The 17,355-nt window shown below is 46.1% G+C and overlaps 2 protein-coding genes across 3 annotated transcripts; both read left to right on the top strand.

The window, feature by feature from the left end:
* Positions 1-415: 415 nt before the first annotated feature.
* chek1 (checkpoint kinase 1) lies at positions 416-8,662 on the top strand. 2 transcript variants are annotated; one of them, XM_042343982.1, is made up of 13 exons: positions 416-515; positions 1,457-1,544; positions 1,667-1,890; positions 2,133-2,197; positions 2,446-2,515; positions 2,920-3,108; positions 3,684-3,788; positions 4,412-4,507; positions 4,816-4,927; positions 5,420-5,597; positions 6,180-6,311; positions 6,560-6,661; positions 6,803-8,662. In XM_042343982.1, the coding sequence occupies exons 2-13, from the start codon at positions 1,480-1,482 to the stop codon at positions 6,896-6,898; spliced, it is 1,434 nt and encodes a 477-aa protein (XP_042199916.1). In that variant the 5' UTR covers positions 416-515; positions 1,457-1,479; the 3' UTR covers positions 6,899-8,662. The 2 variants fall into 2 exon arrangements, with proteins under 2 accessions (XP_042199916.1, XP_042199917.1); XM_042343983.1 differs by lacking the exon at positions 416-515 and adding an exon at positions 576-596.
* Positions 8,663-10,309: 1,647 nt separating this feature from the next.
* LOC103180288 lies at positions 10,310-16,878 on the top strand. Its single transcript, XM_007896051.2, has 8 exons — positions 10,310-10,881; positions 11,984-12,045; positions 13,046-13,187; positions 13,731-13,987; positions 14,458-14,620; positions 15,209-15,292; positions 15,850-15,957; positions 16,584-16,878. Exons 1-8 carry the CDS (start codon positions 10,681-10,683, stop codon positions 16,758-16,760), a joined length of 1,194 nt encoding a protein of 397 aa, XP_007894242.2. The 5' UTR covers positions 10,310-10,680; the 3' UTR covers positions 16,761-16,878.
* Positions 16,879-17,355: the final 477 nt, after the last annotated feature.

Below are 17,355 nucleotides of genomic sequence, written 5' to 3'. Positions count from 1 at the left end.
GCCCTGGGTGGGGTGGGCAGTGGCTGGTGCCCTGGTGGGTGGGGGTGGCAGTGGCTGGTGCCCTGGGTGGGGTGGGCAGTGGCTGGTGCCCTGGTGGGGTGGGGGTGGCAGTGGCTGGTGCCCTGGGTGGGGTGGGCAGTGGCTGGTGCCCTGGGTGGGGTGGGGGGGGGGCAGTGTCTGGTGCCCTGGGTGGGGTGGGGGTGGCAGTGGCTGGTGCCCTGGGGGGTGGCAGTGGCTGGTGCCCTGGTGGGGTGGGGGTGCAGTGGCTGGTGCCTGGTGGGGGGGGGGGGCGTTGGTGTTGGTGTTGTGGACGGTTTGAATTCCCCGCCAGAGGTGACGGATGACGGGAGGATGACGATGAGTCTGACGTCATCTTCCTGCGACGCGGAGCCGCTTTGCTTTTTTTTCTTGGCGCCAAAACTCAAACCCGTCTCTGAGAGCGTCGCCGAGAGACAGAGACAGAGACACTGACCCCCACCCCCCGGGGCCCGGGGACACCGGCGGTGCAGCGGCGGGTGAGGCCGCGGCTCCCGTTCTCACGTTTGTTTGAGGTCTTCTCGATGGTCCGGAGTTTGGGATTAATTGCCCTCCGGCGGGTGGGGGGGGGGCGGGTGGGGGGGGGGCGGGGCCTCACCGGGGCTCCGGGTACAGAGGGGGGGGGGCTGTGTGTGTGGTGGGGGGTGTGGGGGTGTGCGTAGGGGGGTGGGGTTTGTGTGTGTAGGGTGGGGGTGTGGGTGGGAGGGGTGTGTGTGTGTGTGGGGGTTTGTGTGTGTGTAGGGGGGGGGTGTGTGGGGGGTTTGTGTGTGTGGGTTTGTGTGTGGAACAGAAAATGTCATTTGTTTGAAGAGCAAATCAGATCGATTTCTGCTCGAAAATAACATCCGGGGATAACAGACGCGATCGGGTTTGGGACACGACCACTGCCACTGCCACTGCCAGGATGGCGGAAGGCGAACCTCGGTCTCCCTTCACCCACCGCAGTCTTACGGCGGCTATCGGGGTTCGCAGGAGTCGAGCGGGAGGAATCCCTGCTCCCCGTATGCCCTGGAGTTTGTTTGTGTGTGTGTGTGGGTTTGTGTGTGTGGGGGTGTGTGGGGGGGGGGTGTGTGGACCTCCCTGGCCTCAGGAACCGGACTACCAAGAGCTGACTTGGTTCCAACAATGCCAGGCACTCTCTTTTGCCCCCTTCTCTCTCTCCACCCCCCACTCACCCCCCCCCCCCCCCTCCCCCACCACCACCACTCCGGTCACAAAATGGACATTTAATAATCGACGAGCAAAGGATATCCTTCACGATAAGAAGAGCATTCTGGATTTCTCGTCCGATGTGCAATGATAAGCGCTTTGAGACGTCCAGAAGACGTGATAAGGCGCTGCATCAAATGCAAGGATTATTATTATTATTATTATATTATTACAATGAGATTGTGTTCACGAGGAGGGTTGTGCTTTTCAGTTCTGTGCTGATTGACTGGAACGATGGCTGTTCCATTTGTGGAGGACTGGGACCTGGTGCAGACTTTGGGTGAAGGAGCCTATGGGGAGTGAGTCTTCGCTGTTTATCAGTGTTGTTAAATGCTGTTTGAAGTCACGGCCCTCTTCAAAGTTTTTTTTTTTCCGAAGGATTGTTCAGACTTCATTGGGATGGTTTTTGTTTTGCCTTTAGAGTACAATTGGCTGTAAATAGGCGGACGGAGGAAGCGGTGGCAGTGAAGAAAGTGGATACCACACGGGCTCTGGACTGCCCCGAAAACATCAAGAAGGAGATCTGCATCAATAAGATGTTAACCCACAAAAACATTGTGAGGTTTTACGGGTATCGGCGTGAGGGGACTATTCAGTACCTGTTCCTGGAGTACTGCAGCGGAGGGGAGCTGTTCGACAGAATAGGTGAGGAATTCATTCAGCTCCTACAGATTTTTTTTTGTGTCGAGATGACCATAATAGTGTTAATAAAATAGAGGTTGATATTAAGGTAAGAGGTGTCACCTGTTATGATGATAAAATATACCCCCACAAAATAAACAGTCAATTCACTTTACGGTGTATTCTGTGAAGAGCTTCGAGACGTCGCGAAGACGAGATAAGGCGCTATGTCAAATGCTATTATTATACGATTTATGTTCCTGCAGAGCCCGATGTGGGGATGTCAGAAGTGGACGCTCAGAGGTTTTTCCAACAGCTGATAGGAGGCGTGGTGAGTAAAGACAGTGATCCGTGTTTCGCACCTGGTTTGTAAGTCAATACATAATCAATATTTGATATAGCGCTTTTCACATCTTCGAGACTTTTATGCGTAGAGTTAACATTTTTGGGTACAATAGTGTAGGTCAGGGTCACAAACCGATATATCAAACTATAATTCTGCAGCTTGTGGAAGGAAATGTTTATAGGTGGATAGACAATGCAAACTGCTTCTCATGGTCGGCCTTTGCCCTCTTCCAGGAGTATCTTCACAGCCTTGGAATCACACACCGGGACATCAAGCCGGAGAATCTCCTCCTTGATGAGAGAGGTACTGGAAATGATTCGGAATTCACCGATTCTCAGTGTTAAACCGACATTCCTTTTGACGGGCAGCTCTCAGTGTCTTAAAGTGGCCTCTAGAATTAGGTCCTGCGCAGTTTATTTTCTTCGTCTTCTCCTAAAAACATTGCTGGCACATAATACGCCTTTCTCACGCAAGGCTGGAGATGATGTAGAACCCAAACTGCGTGGCTCACATATTGATAATCCTGCACCAATTACTCTTTCACCCACAAAACATACAGTCAATTTACTTGACAGCACATTCTGCGAAGCGTTTTGAGACCTCTCAAAGACGTGATAAGACGCTGTATCAAACGCAAGGATTATTATTTTCATGCTTGCTTTTTTGTAACTACTGTACTGATATTCTGCTGTATTTTGTTTCTGTAGATAACCTGAAGATCTCAGACTTTGGTTTGGCTACGGTCTTCAGGCACAACAACCGCGAGCGATTGCTGAACAAAATGTGCGGCACGCTCCCCTACGTGGCTCCCGAGTTACTGAAGAGGAAGGAGTTCCACGCAGAACCTGTGGATGTCTGGTCGTGTGGAATCGTTCTCACTGCCATGCTGGCTGGAGGTTTGTTGTTGTTAGAAAAAAAGACTTGTAATTTCTATTGGGTCTCCCACATCGAAACACTTCACAGGTAATTACAGGGCAACTGCTTTATTCAGGAAAGTTTGCTTATTGGAGCTGAACAATGCGAGAGTCTGATTACAACCGAAAGCCAACATTCTGTAACCAAAGGTGTTATCAGAGGTGTCGGCTTTCACTTGAGCTGTTGAGTGGTGAGGGAGGGAGGGATCGAACAAATTGCCTGACTGGCTGCTTCCTGCACACTAGGTATGCTTTGGTTATAATGGTGTTTTTTAAGGTAAAGCCAGATTCTTCCTCTGTTCAGCTGTTCGAGTTACGCCTTCCTCTTTGATCGCGGCTTTGGCAATCTTTTTCTTTTTTCGCTCAACCCCCACCACCACCATCCCCACTCCCCTCAGCTCCCAACCTCCAGCTCGTATGCAAACCCTGGACTGATCAGTTCCTTGGGACGCCCTCCTGACCTGAAAGGAGCTGTATAAATGTAAAATTGCTGTTTGTTGGCCTACAGTTTGGGTTCCCCCCCATGTTACTTAAGGATGGCTGCTTTTTTGTTGCAGAGTTACCATGGGACCAAGCAACTGACAATTGCCAGGAATATTGTGACTGGAAGGAGAAGAAACTGTACCTGACGCCTTGGAAGAAAATCGATCCCATACCCCTGAGTAAGGTTTTATTATTCATTCTTTCAGATGTCCTAAAGGAATTTACTGCTACTGTATTAACTTAAAATTATGCTGTCAGAATGTCACAGCCAACAAATCTTTGAAACGTAGGCATCACATTAGATTACATACTTCAGTCCCTCTATCAGACTTGTGCCTTTGTCCTTTCCTGACAATTAGCGCCTCTTCCCAGATAGATTTCACACCACCAATGTGCATTAATTCTCTCTGAAGCCAATCAGTCTGTGGACCTATTCAATTTGAGCTAACCCTCAACATTTCTCAACTAATAATAATCTTTGCATTTGATATGGTGCCTTATCACGTCTTCAAGACGTCTCAAAGCGCTTCATAGAATACACTGTAAAATTAGTTGACTTTTTTGGGGGTGAAACTGATATTTTAATTACAGCAAAATCCAATATAAACAAAGCAGTCTCATTCACACTTTGTTGGGAATCAGACTTTGGAGAGTAACAAAGATATTGGTGTTTTAAAATGCCTCTGCGGTTTGTTTTTTAAAAGATGAAGCAGATTTTTAAATAGTTACAGATGCAATTAGCTCAATTTCTGTAACTGTAAGAACTTTTGCCTTTTGACGTTTCTGTCTTTGGGAAGTGCAGCTCTTTTGAACAAGATTCTGGTTGAAAGTACCAAGAGCAGAGCTACAATTTCAAGCATTAAAAAGGAGAAGTGGTTCAGCAAGCAGTTTAAAAGGGGTAAGTTGGCTTTGTTACATTCACACAGTTGAGGAATTTCTTTTAATACACTGGAAATCTCATAAGTCTTATCTTTATAAATCATAAAATCGTCTAAGTCGTACATTCACCCACATCTCATTCAGTTTCCTATCAAAACAACTTAGATTTCTTTGCACTAGTCATATTAATCACCTCCTGACTCGTAACACTTTTGGGAGGAACAACAGAAGAACATTTTGGATGGGTGTATTTTTTTGTGTCGATCACGTTCATACGTTCTGTGGTTTGATTGCAGTGTTGTGAGCATCTGTTGTTCTTTCTTGTAGGTGTGAAGAGACCTTGTGTGTCTTCAGGCAGTCAGAATGACTCCCAGGGACCGTTTTCTAAACACATTCATTCTGCGATGGGTCTGTCTCCTGTCAGTAGTGAACTTTGGAGGTAAGCAAACCTTCTAGGATTATACTGACTGGTTAGTGAAGGGAGTTTCTCTGTGCCATGGGATCTTTAATGCCCGTCTGAACAGAGACAGGACCTCGGTTTAACTTTCCATCCGAAGGATAGCACCTCCCCAGCAACACAGCACGCCCGGCACTGCGTTGGAGTGTTAGCGAACCTGAGTATGTGAGTTCAAAGACCTGATATAGGGTTGTAAGCTTCTGCCTCAGAGATGACTGGACGACCAACTGAACTGTGCTGACATTTTCTGATCGCAGTCAGAAATTGATTCCAGTCATCATCTGCTTTGACAAATTGGGGGTTCTCGATTTTCTTCTCTTTTCTAAAGAAAAATCTCGCGTTTACACAGGTTTTGTTCGTTAATTTTTTTTAATAAAAAAAGTAGTACTGTCGAGGGAGAGAGAGAGAGAAAAAAAGCCTTTAATCGCCGGTATATATTCTCTGCCACTTTTTGACATTTGCGTGTTATTGCAGCGAGGACCGGACCAGGTACTCAAGCTCTCAGCCGGAACCTCGCATGGGGACATCGTCATGGGATTCGAATCACTCCGAGATTGACAATCTCGTCCAGGGCATCAGCTTTTCCCAGCCTGTCTGCACCGAACACATGCTGCTTAGCAGTCAATTACAAAGCACACCTGGATCATCACAGGTAAAAAAAAACAGGGAGAGCATTCTGCGACAAAGGAAACTTGTACTTGAAACAAGCCCTGAAATGTGTGTTCTACATTTGTTTAACTGGTACAATAGCTGCAATAAGATCATCCATAACAGAGGGCATATGTTTCCTGGGAGAACGTTGCTATGAGCAGATTCTCTGACCTCGTGTATGAGTCTCTCTTCTGGGATAAACCTTTCATGTTCTGTTACCCTTTATTCTCTGTTGTCATCGACCACACAAGGAAAGTACAGATCTCTATTGTTTGCCTGACACAAAGGCCGGAGCTTTGATAAATCTGTTTGGGAACGCGGAAAACAAAGCTATTTATGTTCTGGCCCGATTCCAGTACTCTTATTTCGCCCCCAAAATACGTAGTCGCTCCACTTTACGGTATCCCGTGAAGCGCTTTGAGACGTCTCAACGACGTAATAAGACGCTATAATCAAATGCAAGGATTATTATTATTTAGTCCTGAGATTGTAATGGCTGAAAATCCCACCCCTCAAGAAATTAATTAAATAATATATTGGTATGTTTGCTTTAAAAAAAAACACATCCTTTACTGTTGCACAGAATCCCTGGCAGCCCCTGGTGAAGAGAATGACTCGCTTCTTCACAAAGCTGGGTGCTGACCAGTCTTACTCGAGCCTGAAGGAGATTTGTGAGAAGTTGGGCTACTCCTGGAAGAAGAACTGCAACAATCAGGTACGATTGTGAATTAATCTCCCAGCTCCTCGGGAAATCCTCCTGGTGCGGAAGGCACTACATATGACTAACAATTTGTTGTTGTTGTTGAAGAGTCGACTGATTAATTAATTGACAAACTAAATTACATTAAAGGTACAAATGAATACAATTTTAAAGACTTAGTGACCGTGTCAAACCTATTAATCTGATTGAATGTTCAGGCCTAGACATTAAACGGGTAACGTATAACATTCCTGGCTTTCCAGGTTACTGTATCAACAATGGACAGACGGAATAACAAGCTGATCTTCAAGGTGAATCTGATCGAGATGAATGAGAAGATTCTGGTGGACTTCAGATTATCCAAGGTGCAAATTCTTTCTGCCGTGTTTCCTTTCGTCCTTTCAGTGCACCAACATATTTAAACAGCTTTGCCCTCGTCGGGCTGAAAGTTTTAAGTCCAGTCTTTCGAGTTTTCTTTTCACTCACAAATTTCTTTCTTCTGGCAGGGAGACGGGCTGGAGTTTAAAAGGCACTTCCTGAACATCAAGCACAAAGTGAATGACATCATCTACACTCAGAGAGCTCCGCTGGCTGTCACCTGAGCTTACAGCGCGGAGTGTCTGCCACGATTCAGGCTGCTTGTTGGTCGGAATTGCGTGGGATAATAGCCTTTTCTGTACAAACTTTCTTTCCAGCCCACGAATGAATCTTCGATCACGTTTGATCATACACTGAAATTAATGTTCGGAGTCCCCTTCAATTCTTTTTGTCACATGCTGTAGTGCTCTCCAAATCTCACTGTGCCACTCGGCCACGTCCAGTCTGTGTTGTGCCGGGCTCCTGGCATTAGTACATGCGTTATTAAATCAGTATTTTCTTTGCATACGTTGCTGAGCCAGATCAGGTTGGACGAGGAAGGTTTTCCTTTCAGCAGATTGTGAAACCCTGACGATTAAGAGTACAGATTGTGTAGAGTGGGCAGATCCAGATTACTGCTAAATCATGTCTTCACGCTTAGCAGTAGCGTTCCAAACACACACACACCACAGAATCATCCGTTAAAATTACACAGATCGGTTGCAATCCGTGAAACAATATCAGACTCGCCATTTTCTAATCAGATTAGACCTTTTTACCTGGATACCTCACAAACTTTGAAACTCTTTTTTACGTACGAAAACAAATCATGCGTTTGCAGGAACTGACAATGTACATTGCTGGTTATCACTAGAACACCTATTTATATAGTCTGGATCTGTAGTAAGAGTAAACTAATAATAAATCTTGCATTCGATAAACCTCGTCGCGTCGTTGAGACGTCTCAAAACGCTTCACAGAATATACTGTGAAGTGAATTGACTATATATTTTCTGTATACAGTCAATTCACTTTACAGTATGTTCTGTGCAGCGCTCTGAGACGTCTCAAAAAGACGCGATGAGACGCTGTATCAAATGCCAGGATTATTATTATAACTTCAACTGTAGCCCATTGGTGTCGAGGAGCAAAATGCCAGGAAATATGCAACCATTCAGATATAGTCGTGTGTGATTTATCTGTGTGTGCGCACGTATAATATTTATACTTGCTCTATGTGTGTTACAGGGGTTCAGTTTGTTTGCATTGGTATCAATATTACTTCTTTTATATAAAAAAAACACTCACTCAAACCAAGTTACTTTTAAGTGAATAATGGGAAAGGTCAAGTTTCGTTGCTCTTTTCTGCACATATTCCAGTTTCGTTGTTAAGCTGAATTGTAGTTTTCTTTCTCCCTCGTTGCCGTCCTCCCGTGCGCGATCTCGCTTGGATTTGCGTGTGCGCTGTATCGTGCGTTGCCCGAGCTCGACGGTTTGGTCTTAGCGTTTGGGAGTACGTTTCCTTCTCTAAAAATGTGAATCGAAATTTGCCGGATGAACAATTCATTATTTACCAAAAGGGCGAAGCCTTTTCTGTGCCCGTTACAGACTCCGCTTGCGCTTCGTTGCGTGTTGGAGGTAATGCGTTACAGGTGTATTTGCGTGGAACCGCCCGACTGCTGTGCAGGGAACTGACTGACACTTCCAACGCATTTCGCAAACCAAACTGCATACCTACACGACGACGGGAACGTGGGCTCGAAACGTCCACGAACCACACAGCTACACCTAACCTGCAACTGCCAACGAAACTGGTTATTTTCTTTTTTTTAGCATTCACATAGCGTTCCATAGATTTCACATAGATTTGTCATTTATTTCTGTTTAGATGTTTTGCCGACTGTGCTCGGAGCCTCGGGCTGGGTGTTTCGGGGGGAGAGAAGTCATTGCTTATTTAACGTAACGACTTGTTTGAAAGATTAAAAAAAATAAAAGTCACCTTTTGAATAGACGATAGTTTTCTTTCATTAATCTCGTACAAAGTGTGGGCGCAGTTAGAGTAGCGCCACTTGCCTTCGGGTCAGAAGGTTGTGCGGCTGACGCTTCCACGTAATGCTGACCATCGGTCTTTCAGATAAAATAGGTTGTTCGCTTCGTCTGTGTCGGATATTATTGTGGAGTCCGGTAACGTGTTGGTTGGAGCACTCGCCTCGCAAGCGCGAGGACCTGGGGTTCGACCCGGGTGAGGCAAAGCCTTAGGCAGGTTTCCTTACTCCACGTACAGTAGGTAAGAACCCGGTTGTCAGTCGATTTGTGGATCGCTTTCCAGATTTATTAAGTCCTTCACCCAAAACGAAATCAATTGGATGGCTCAATCCACGCTGTTTCGCGGGGCAACGCTGTGTGCGGGATACACAGTCGATCCGCTTCACAAAACATTCCGTGAAGTGCTTTGCGACGTCCCGAGGACGTGTTAAGGCGCTGTATCCAACGCAATGATTATTATTATATATTATAAAACTGGGATTACCCCCCCAACTTGCCAATCGGCACCTCGGGGAGAGAGAGTATCTGCATTCCAGACACAGGGATTTCCACGTGTCGATGGCATTATTATGGAACCTCAGTCGGTTTTGGACCCTCTTTATGCTCGAAGAGGTTTTCTGCGTGTTTCGGGCGCACAGTTGGCCTGAAAAAAATTGATGTAACTGAAACCTCTGAATTCACCACATTGGAATGCGTACGGGTTTGTTACCCACACTCCTTAAACAAGATACAGAGTTTTACCTTTTTTTGTCAAAACAAAAGGTCACTCCACCTCACATTTTTACCGGCCCGACCTCAAGAAGGCATCGCCCCGACCACGTCAAACAGTGTGAGGCAACAAACACGTCAAAAACGATGTCGAGTCTTATTGCTAAATGAGTTGAGCGTTGATCTCCGGTTGCGATGTTCCCTCTAAATGGGATTGAAAAAGTAAACCCAGAACCACACTGCACAGTAATCTTATCATTGCTCCACGCGCAGAGCATTACACAGAGTGCTGACCGGTACAACACATTGCACCCACAGAACATACAGTCAATTCACTTCACGGTGTATCCTGTGAAGCGCTTTGAGACGTCTCGAAGACTGTATCAAATCCAAGGAGTATTATTATTATTATTATTATACGGGGGCTTCCCGGGCAAAACAGACGGCGCAGACGAGGGCCACGAGGTTTGATCCCCAGTGTTAAGGGGAATGAGCTAACAACAAACTGGGGCTTTTGGGTCTTGAGAGAAGTCCTCTTGCGGGGGGACCTGACAGAGGTGTGTGAACCTCTAAATGGGATTGAAAAAGTAAACCCAGAACAAAGCTTCTTCGGAACAAGATTTACTTAAGAGCTGCAGAGGGAAATTTCCCAGAGGGTAATTAATGACCGGAGCAGCTTGTCAGGTGAGAGTGGGTTGAGGTCAGAACATGACTCGTTTTAAAATAACTTAAATCTTTGCGCTGAGCAGGGCGGGTATTCTGGAGGGAAGAGATGGACTGGAGCTAATCCTGTGAAGGCTCGTGTTCCGCGCTTCGGAAAAAAAAGAAAACCTGCCCGACCGGCTCAGCCACTTCATGCCAGAGAGATGATCTCTGAATTCACGAGGTCGGAATGTGGGCACGATCTCAACAGGAAACCGACAGGACAGGAACTTAAACGTCGCTGCGCCAGAAAAATCAATGCAGTTTGGAGAAAAAAAGGACAGAGCGGCTCAAGAGGGGGAGAGGGAAGACACCGAGACGGAATGATCGAGGCCGGGAGAGGCGGAGGAAGAGAGAATGAGTTCGTCTGCGGAAATCAGTGAGAGCTAACGATGGATAGAGTGAGATGCAGACTTTGACCAAGAAAGAAAGATAAAAAAGAATGTGGGTACAAGCAAAAATTACGATGACCGTTTGAAGATAAACCACAAAGGAGATAGAGTTGAGGTTTGACTGATTGGCTTCTTAGTGTTAACCCATCAGTCTGTGGTGCAAGTAGTTTCAGGTGACGATGAATGCTTCCAATCTACTCACCGCGGAGCAGTTGGTTCCTATTGCCGCCCAACAAAATGTCTTAGTCGGCTTAGCTGATTTCTGTATGCCTGCCTTCACTGTCAGTCTGTTGTCAGTCATCAGCCTCCTAACCTACTTCGATGTTCTCGAGAGCTTCCCTTTCTTCCACTGGCTCGACAAGGCAGGGGCGCTGCAGAAGGTAAAGTCACTTTATTTGTTAACCGTTAAGAAGTCAGCCGGTTGCCATCGAACATTAACGTGCGTCTTTCAGCCAGAGTAAGTTGGAAGCGTTGCGTTTTTAAAGCTATTTTTCTGCTGTAGCTCGGTCGGACGCGACTCGCAGCTTCACATCGCTCTCTGAATGACGTGTAACGCGAGTTAAATTCTGAGAATTGTTTAAAGTCCTGTCTTAAAACCTACTTCTTCAACTGCATCTATTCAGTCCCTCTTTTCCCCCCACTTTCTCCTGCTCAGCATCCAATGTTTTATGACTTATCTGAAAGAATATTACTTTGTAATGTAAAGCAGACTGACAGTATTATTATTATTATTATTATTACTGGAGCTATAAGCAACGATTAGACGAGCTGGGGCAATGCAAAATACTCTAACAACTTATGAAATACATTGGGTCGTCTAAATGTCGTAATTTTTGCCATCTCAAAGTTACATTTATGTTGTTCCAGTTACTGTGAGAATTTTGGAATATTCTTAAATTCTGCAAGAACGCGGGGGCCGTCTTTTTTCACACTCGTTTTAATGATAATCCTGGCATTTTGATTTAGCGCCTTATCAGGTCGTTGAGATGCTGCATCAAATACAAGGATCGTTAAAGCACTTCACGGGATATATTGTGTATCCTGTGGGCGAAACGCACCACGTGACACTGGCTCCCGAATTAAAACTGGGGTTTAAGAATTTGTTTTAAAAATCTGACGCCGTCTTAAATCGTAAGACCAATAGTGTTGAAAGGCTGAGACCACAGGTACCGTCACCTGTGGTTCCGTCGTGCAGCTTAAGGTCGGCTTCAGGGTCAGCCTCGTGCCCGTCCGTTCCACCATCTGTGGCCGCACTTTCAAGCCACTTTCACCCCGAAACTCTGGAACACTCTTCCTCTATCCCTCTGCCTTGTCCCTTCCTTCCCCGCCTTCGGCCGCGCGCTCCGCCGCTCACGGGCGCTCTGGGACGCTACCCCGCGTGAAGGGCGCGGTGTAAATGCAAGTTGTCGGCGGCGGCGGCGGGTTGAGTCGAGGAGAAATTGCTTGTGTTTTAGTAAGACCCCCGTGTGTTTTTTCACGCAGAAGCGCAGTTTAGGATTAGGAAGGAGCTACGGTGACAACTGCCTCGTGAAGGCGGAAGAAGAGTAAGTACCGAACCTGTACATAAAAAAACTTTACGCGCATTGAGGATGTGATGAGGCGCTATATCGAATGCAAGGATTATTATTATTTTATTATTATTATTATTATTATTATTTCGGAACGGGGCTGATCACCACGTCCCCGATCACAATTTCACCCGTGTTTTGAAGGCGTCACTCTCGGGGAGGAAATTAGATCAATTGCCCCGGTTTGCGGCTGTTTGACCGTCTGCGGGCGCGGCTCGTGCACGTCAGAAAGTGATGCGGTGAGGGTGGGGTTTGCCTCAATGGTGTATTTTGGGAAGAAATGTAGAAAAGGTACCTTTACAAAAGCCTGGCCTGCATTTTGCAATTAGGCTTTTAACAGGTGCAGCTGACAGGTTCCTCCCTGTGTGTGAGTTAGTTGATGAGAATGCGAGGAGGCGACTATTTGTGTGAAGCGTTCGTTGGCTGAAGTGCACATTCCTGCGCTCAGTTTCGCACCGAAGGTGGTTATACGCCTCATCCATTGTACGTAACTCCTAAGCCTTCCCACTCCCAGTGTGCGTAAACCTCACCTTTTGTCGTTGGCTGTTCATTCTGACTTATTTTCTACAAAGCAAGAGGGAAAAAAAATAAAATCGAAAGAAAACATTTGTTGCTGGAGAAATATTTGCAGAGTCTTTTAGTTTATTAGTTTCTCACTGAAGTGTATAGAGAAAATCGATCCAAGATTTTATATATATATATATATATATGTGTGTGTGTGTGTGTGTTCGTGTGAATTTTTCTTCTGGTCTAAATTTCATCAATCCACGACTGTTTGCGGGTGACGCCGCTGTGTGCAATCGGCTGCCACGTTCCGCCCATAAAATACACAGTCGATTCCCTTCACGGTAAATTCTATCAAGCGCTTTGAGACGTCCAGAAGACCTGAATAAGGCGCTGTATCAAGTGAAATGATCATTACAATTATGATTATTTATTTGGAGTTGATTCTAACAATCTTCCACCTTCACTGCAGATGTTCTCTTGCCGTGTCCACAGCACCAGCTACTGTCCACAATGTTTTATCAGCTGCCCAGAGGGTGAGGCTGCTGGAGGCTGACCTGTGTATGGATGATTTTCATCAGCAGAATGTTGACTTGTGTAGGAAGAAATGCGACGTAAGTTGTCGGCTCATGTACTCTCTCTGAGGGGAACGCTGTGATTGGGATAACCTTTTTCCCTGGTATTCTGCCATCGTATTTCGCCCACAAAATATTCAGTCAATTCACTTTACAGTATACGCTGTGAAGCGCTTTGAGACGTCTCGAAAACGTGAAAAAGCGCTATATCAAATGCAAAGGTTATTATTATTATTATTATGTTATTATTGTCTGGACACATCCTAAGCATCCGGGTCAGTAAATGTCGTTCATCGATTCTCTTTGATTTGAAGTGATTTTAGACAGTTCTCAACAATAATAATTGTTGCATTTGATAGAGCGCCCCATCACTTTGTTGCGACGTCTCACAGCGCTGCACAGGATATACCGTCAAACCGATGGACTGTGTAATTTGCGGGTGAAAGATTGGACTGATTTAGCCAAGACATTCACCGACCAACCATCAGAATGAAGATATTTGGGTTTGAGGACTTCTTTTTTCCGATGTGTTGGGAAATAGAGAGTAAAGCTTCTCACTTACGTACGCCTGGTATGTTACAGACGCTATGGAGGGATCTGAACCAAGTGGATAATGTGCTGCTACGACTTGGGGGCGAGGACCTGCCAGTCAAAGTGACTCAAACGCGTGAGCTCGTGCCTGACACCAAGAGCGCCCCCCATTCGCCAGCGAGCGAGGGGGATGCTGCGGTACAGAAAGACACAACGATGGAGAAAGAACCTACGGCCGGGAGACACGCCCAGAAGATTCAACTGCTAAGAAACAGACTTCAGCCCATGAGGACCTACGTGGAAGAAAGGTGAGGAGTCATTGAGAGAGGGGGCGACGTAAATAACACAGGGAAATAAGGGGAAAGATGGAAACAACAACAATAGCAGCTCGCATTTATATAAGCGCCCTTCAAGCTGGACGGTGTCTCGGAGAGCTTGAAATAAAAACAGAAGCCGCTGGGAACACTCAGCAGGTCAGGCAGCATCTACGGAGAGAGAGAGAGAGAGAGAGAGAGAGAAAGGAGGGAGGGGAAGAGAGAGAGAGGAAAGCGAGTGAACGTTTCAGGACGTGAGTCAACCGGTTCTGACGACAGGTCATCGACCCGGAAAAACGCGAGCCCATTTTTCCTCTCTTTCTCTCTCTCTCTCTCTCTCTCTCTCTCTCTCCCTCTCTCCGCAGACGCTGCCTGACCTGCTGAGCGCTGGCAGCGACTTCCGTCCTCGCTTCAGTTTTGCCGGCCTCTCCAGCGTGCTGCCTTTTACTTTGATTCGATTTCAGGCTCCAGCTGTTGAAGACCTTCTCGGATTATTTGGAAAGCTATCGGATGGGCTACCGTCCGCTGCGCAGTTGGGTCACCAGCACCTACCAGTTTCAGGAGTGGATTCATTCCATGGACTGCGACAGCGACTTCCTGATTGTGAAGAGCCTCGGTCACCAGAAGGTGCAGATGGTTTCTGTGGCAACTCAGATATACCTACAAAAATAATAATAATAACAAATCGGTCACTCAATCCACGGCTGTTTGTGGGGGACGCTGCTGTGCGCAATCGGCCGCCGCGTTTCGCCCCTCTTGATCCCAATCCCCCGCTCGGGTCCAAATCCCTGACTGTCCAACGCCTTAGGGACGTCCTCCAGACCTGAAAGGCGCAGTGAAAGTGTCATTTGCTGTTGTTGTACAAGATCTCCTCTGTTGAGGATAATTAGGCTGCGTCTTATTTAGTTGTTGCTCGTATAGCTCTGCCCTCCAGCACTGAGCATCAGTATTGTTCCTCTCCACTCCACTCCCTTTGGCAACTATCCCAGACCACAGCGATTGGACCTCTCCAAACACATAAACACCGCTGTGAATGTTTGAGTGCAGCGCGAGGCGAACAGGACAGGTTTCGTACACACTTTACCCTATCAACGAAACGCTTCGAAACACTTCACAGGTTTGGCTGTGAGCGCAATGACTATCACAAGTTGGGCCCTGAATACTTTAAGGCCCAATCAGGAGAGAAATCTTTCTCACCACTTTTGTTTCATTTAGAGAATTGCACGAGAAATTGAAGAGAAACTTCCCCGGTTTAACGACTGCTTGCAGACTCTGAACGAATGCACTCGAATCTCGAAGGTAAATGATAAATAAGGTCACCTGTCGTTCTTTGCTCTTGAAGTCCTTGCGGACTGTGCCTCGTGTGAAGAGTCAAAGAATCTTACAGCGCGGAAGGAGGCCATACGGCCCATGAGCCGCCCACTAACAAATTAACGTCATAGTTGTTTCCGTTGCTTTTCTTGGTGCTCAAGTGGAGTTATCAGTGTGAACCGATTTGGTGGATTGGGGAGCCAGACTGGGCTTAGAGAGTATTGTGTCCAGGTTGGACACCCCAAAGTCTTGTCAGTGATTTTTACCTTCATATGCATTCACTATTTGCTCGTTATTTGATGCTTTTATTATTCGTTCCAAAAAAGGCCAAGTAAATCAGTCATGGCTGCAAATTGGTTGGTTGTGTTAGTCTGCAAACATCCCTGTGCTAACAGTAATTATCTGTAAAGTGTTTTGAGATGTTTGACAATACAGATGCTTTATCAACTGAAGGGTTTTGTGATTTATTATTATTAGTAGTAGTAGTATTGTTATTATCATTATTAGCATTTATTTATCGTTATTATTTATTAATATTATTGTAGGAAATCCAGGCCCAAGCTGTGACCTTTCATCTGAAGATTAAACCGGATGGAGGTACTCCTGGTGAGATCCCACAGCAAGCCGGCATCTTGGACTCGTTCCAGCGAGAGGTATCCAGGTTCTACGTTTTATGGCTCATTAGCGTTTATTTTGAAATCTGTGCTATGAGGTGAATCCTTTGGACGCTCCTCACGATGAGGATAGTCAAGTCCCACATCAGGTGCGGGCGGGTGAGATGGAGAATCATCCTCTTAATTTCCCTCAACACCAACCTCCGAATAGCACCCTGACTGGACAAGAGGGTGAGGCCTGAAATCCTCCCGAGGGTTAGTGTTAAGACCATTATAGCTTAACATTTGTGATTGTGCGTCTTATCGGAAAATTCTTCGATCCAGTCTTGTCGCGAAACCGTTCTCAGGAATTTGGGGCCTCTCGAGTGTCTTTGCGGCTTTCTCGAAGTGTCCGTCAGATAAGTGTTTCTCGTTCCTTCGAGACCTGCAGACCCGCCTGGCTCGGGAAGCGACGTTGGGGGTTTTCCAATTGCCAGGAACGTCACCTCGGAAAGAGTTCAGCCCCAAAGACACCCCGCTTTACCTCACGTTCAGAGCCCAGCTCCCGGTTCTGAAGCCGTGCGGCAATTTAGAAGATAATGAATCAATCAATTAATATCGCGAACGCGCATTCCTCGTGAGCGTACGGTTTGCTTTACGTTTAAAACTGTTTTAATTGTTTCCAGTTTTTTGATACGAAGCAGCAGTTTCTTCTGTTGGTGAAGCTCACGCAATGCTATGTGATACACCTGCGAGACCTGCTGAGACTGAAGCGCGGAAACAATGCCTTCGTCAAGAGAGAGCCGGAACATCCGAAGGAAAGAAGCGGATTGAAGACATTCCTCAAAGGAAAACGCCATTAGCAAAAAAAAAAAAAATCTCCGCAGCCTCTCAGATCAGATTCATCGCACCGTTACCTTAACATTTCAGCTATGGTGGGAGATCAGAAAATAATATTAATAATGATAATAATAATCCTCGCATTTGATTGACGCCTCATTATATCTTCGAGACGTCTCAAAGCGCTCCACAGAATAGACTGTGAACTGAATTGACTGTATATTTTGTGGGTGAAACACGGCGGCCGATTGCCGTGTCCCACAAACAAGTCGTGGAGTGAGTGACCAGATTATTGTTATTATTATTATTTTGCATTTACGTTCACACTTAAAACGTAAAATTTAAAACTTAAAACGTAAGACTTCCGACTGAAAACTGGAAGCAGAAGCTTGTCAAAAGTTCTCTCCGTTGGCTCCGCTGCTTTAGGTCAGGTTCACGACTCAATCAAAGACCGAAAATTGACGGATATCGTTCCGATCCCAACTTCAGAAGAAGGGAAGCGATGAAAGCAGGAACCAGCCCGGATCACTCACACATGATCGATGGCCTGTGTCGTCACTCACAGGATTAAAACCTGTCTTTTGTAGGGAGATAAGTCATAGCTTGACGCTCTAATTA

The sequence above is a fragment of the Callorhinchus milii genome, unplaced genomic scaffold (assembly GCF_018977255.1).
Source record: "Callorhinchus milii isolate IMCB2004 unplaced genomic scaffold, IMCB_Cmil_1.0 Scaffold25, whole genome shotgun sequence".
In the NCBI taxonomy this organism is placed as follows: Eukaryota; Metazoa; Chordata; class Chondrichthyes; order Chimaeriformes; family Callorhinchidae; genus Callorhinchus; species Callorhinchus milii.
This window is presented reverse-complemented; position numbering and strand designations above follow the sequence as displayed.

Excerpts from the sequence above, each read along its gene's own strand:
- chek1 (XM_042343982.1), top strand. The coding sequence starts at position 1,480 with ATGGCTGTTCCATTTGTGGAGGACTGGGACCTGGTGCAGACTTTGGGT. Across the intron at positions 1,891-2,132 it reads GGAGCTGTTCGACAGAATAG|AGCCCGATGTGGGGATGTCA; the intron begins GTGAGGAATTCA and ends ATGTTCCTGCAG. Across the intron at positions 2,198-2,445 it reads AACAGCTGATAGGAGGCGTG|GAGTATCTTCACAGCCTTGG; the intron begins GTGAGTAAAGAC and ends GCCCTCTTCCAG.
- LOC103180288 (XM_007896051.2), top strand. The coding sequence starts at position 10,681 with ATGAATGCTTCCAATCTACTCACCGCGGAGCAGTTGGTTCCTATTGCC. Across the intron at positions 15,293-15,849 it reads AATGCACTCGAATCTCGAAG|GAAATCCAGGCCCAAGCTGT; the intron begins GTAAATGATAAA and ends ATATTATTGTAG. Across the intron at positions 15,958-16,583 it reads TGGACTCGTTCCAGCGAGAG|TTTTTTGATACGAAGCAGCA; the intron begins GTATCCAGGTTC and ends AATTGTTTCCAG.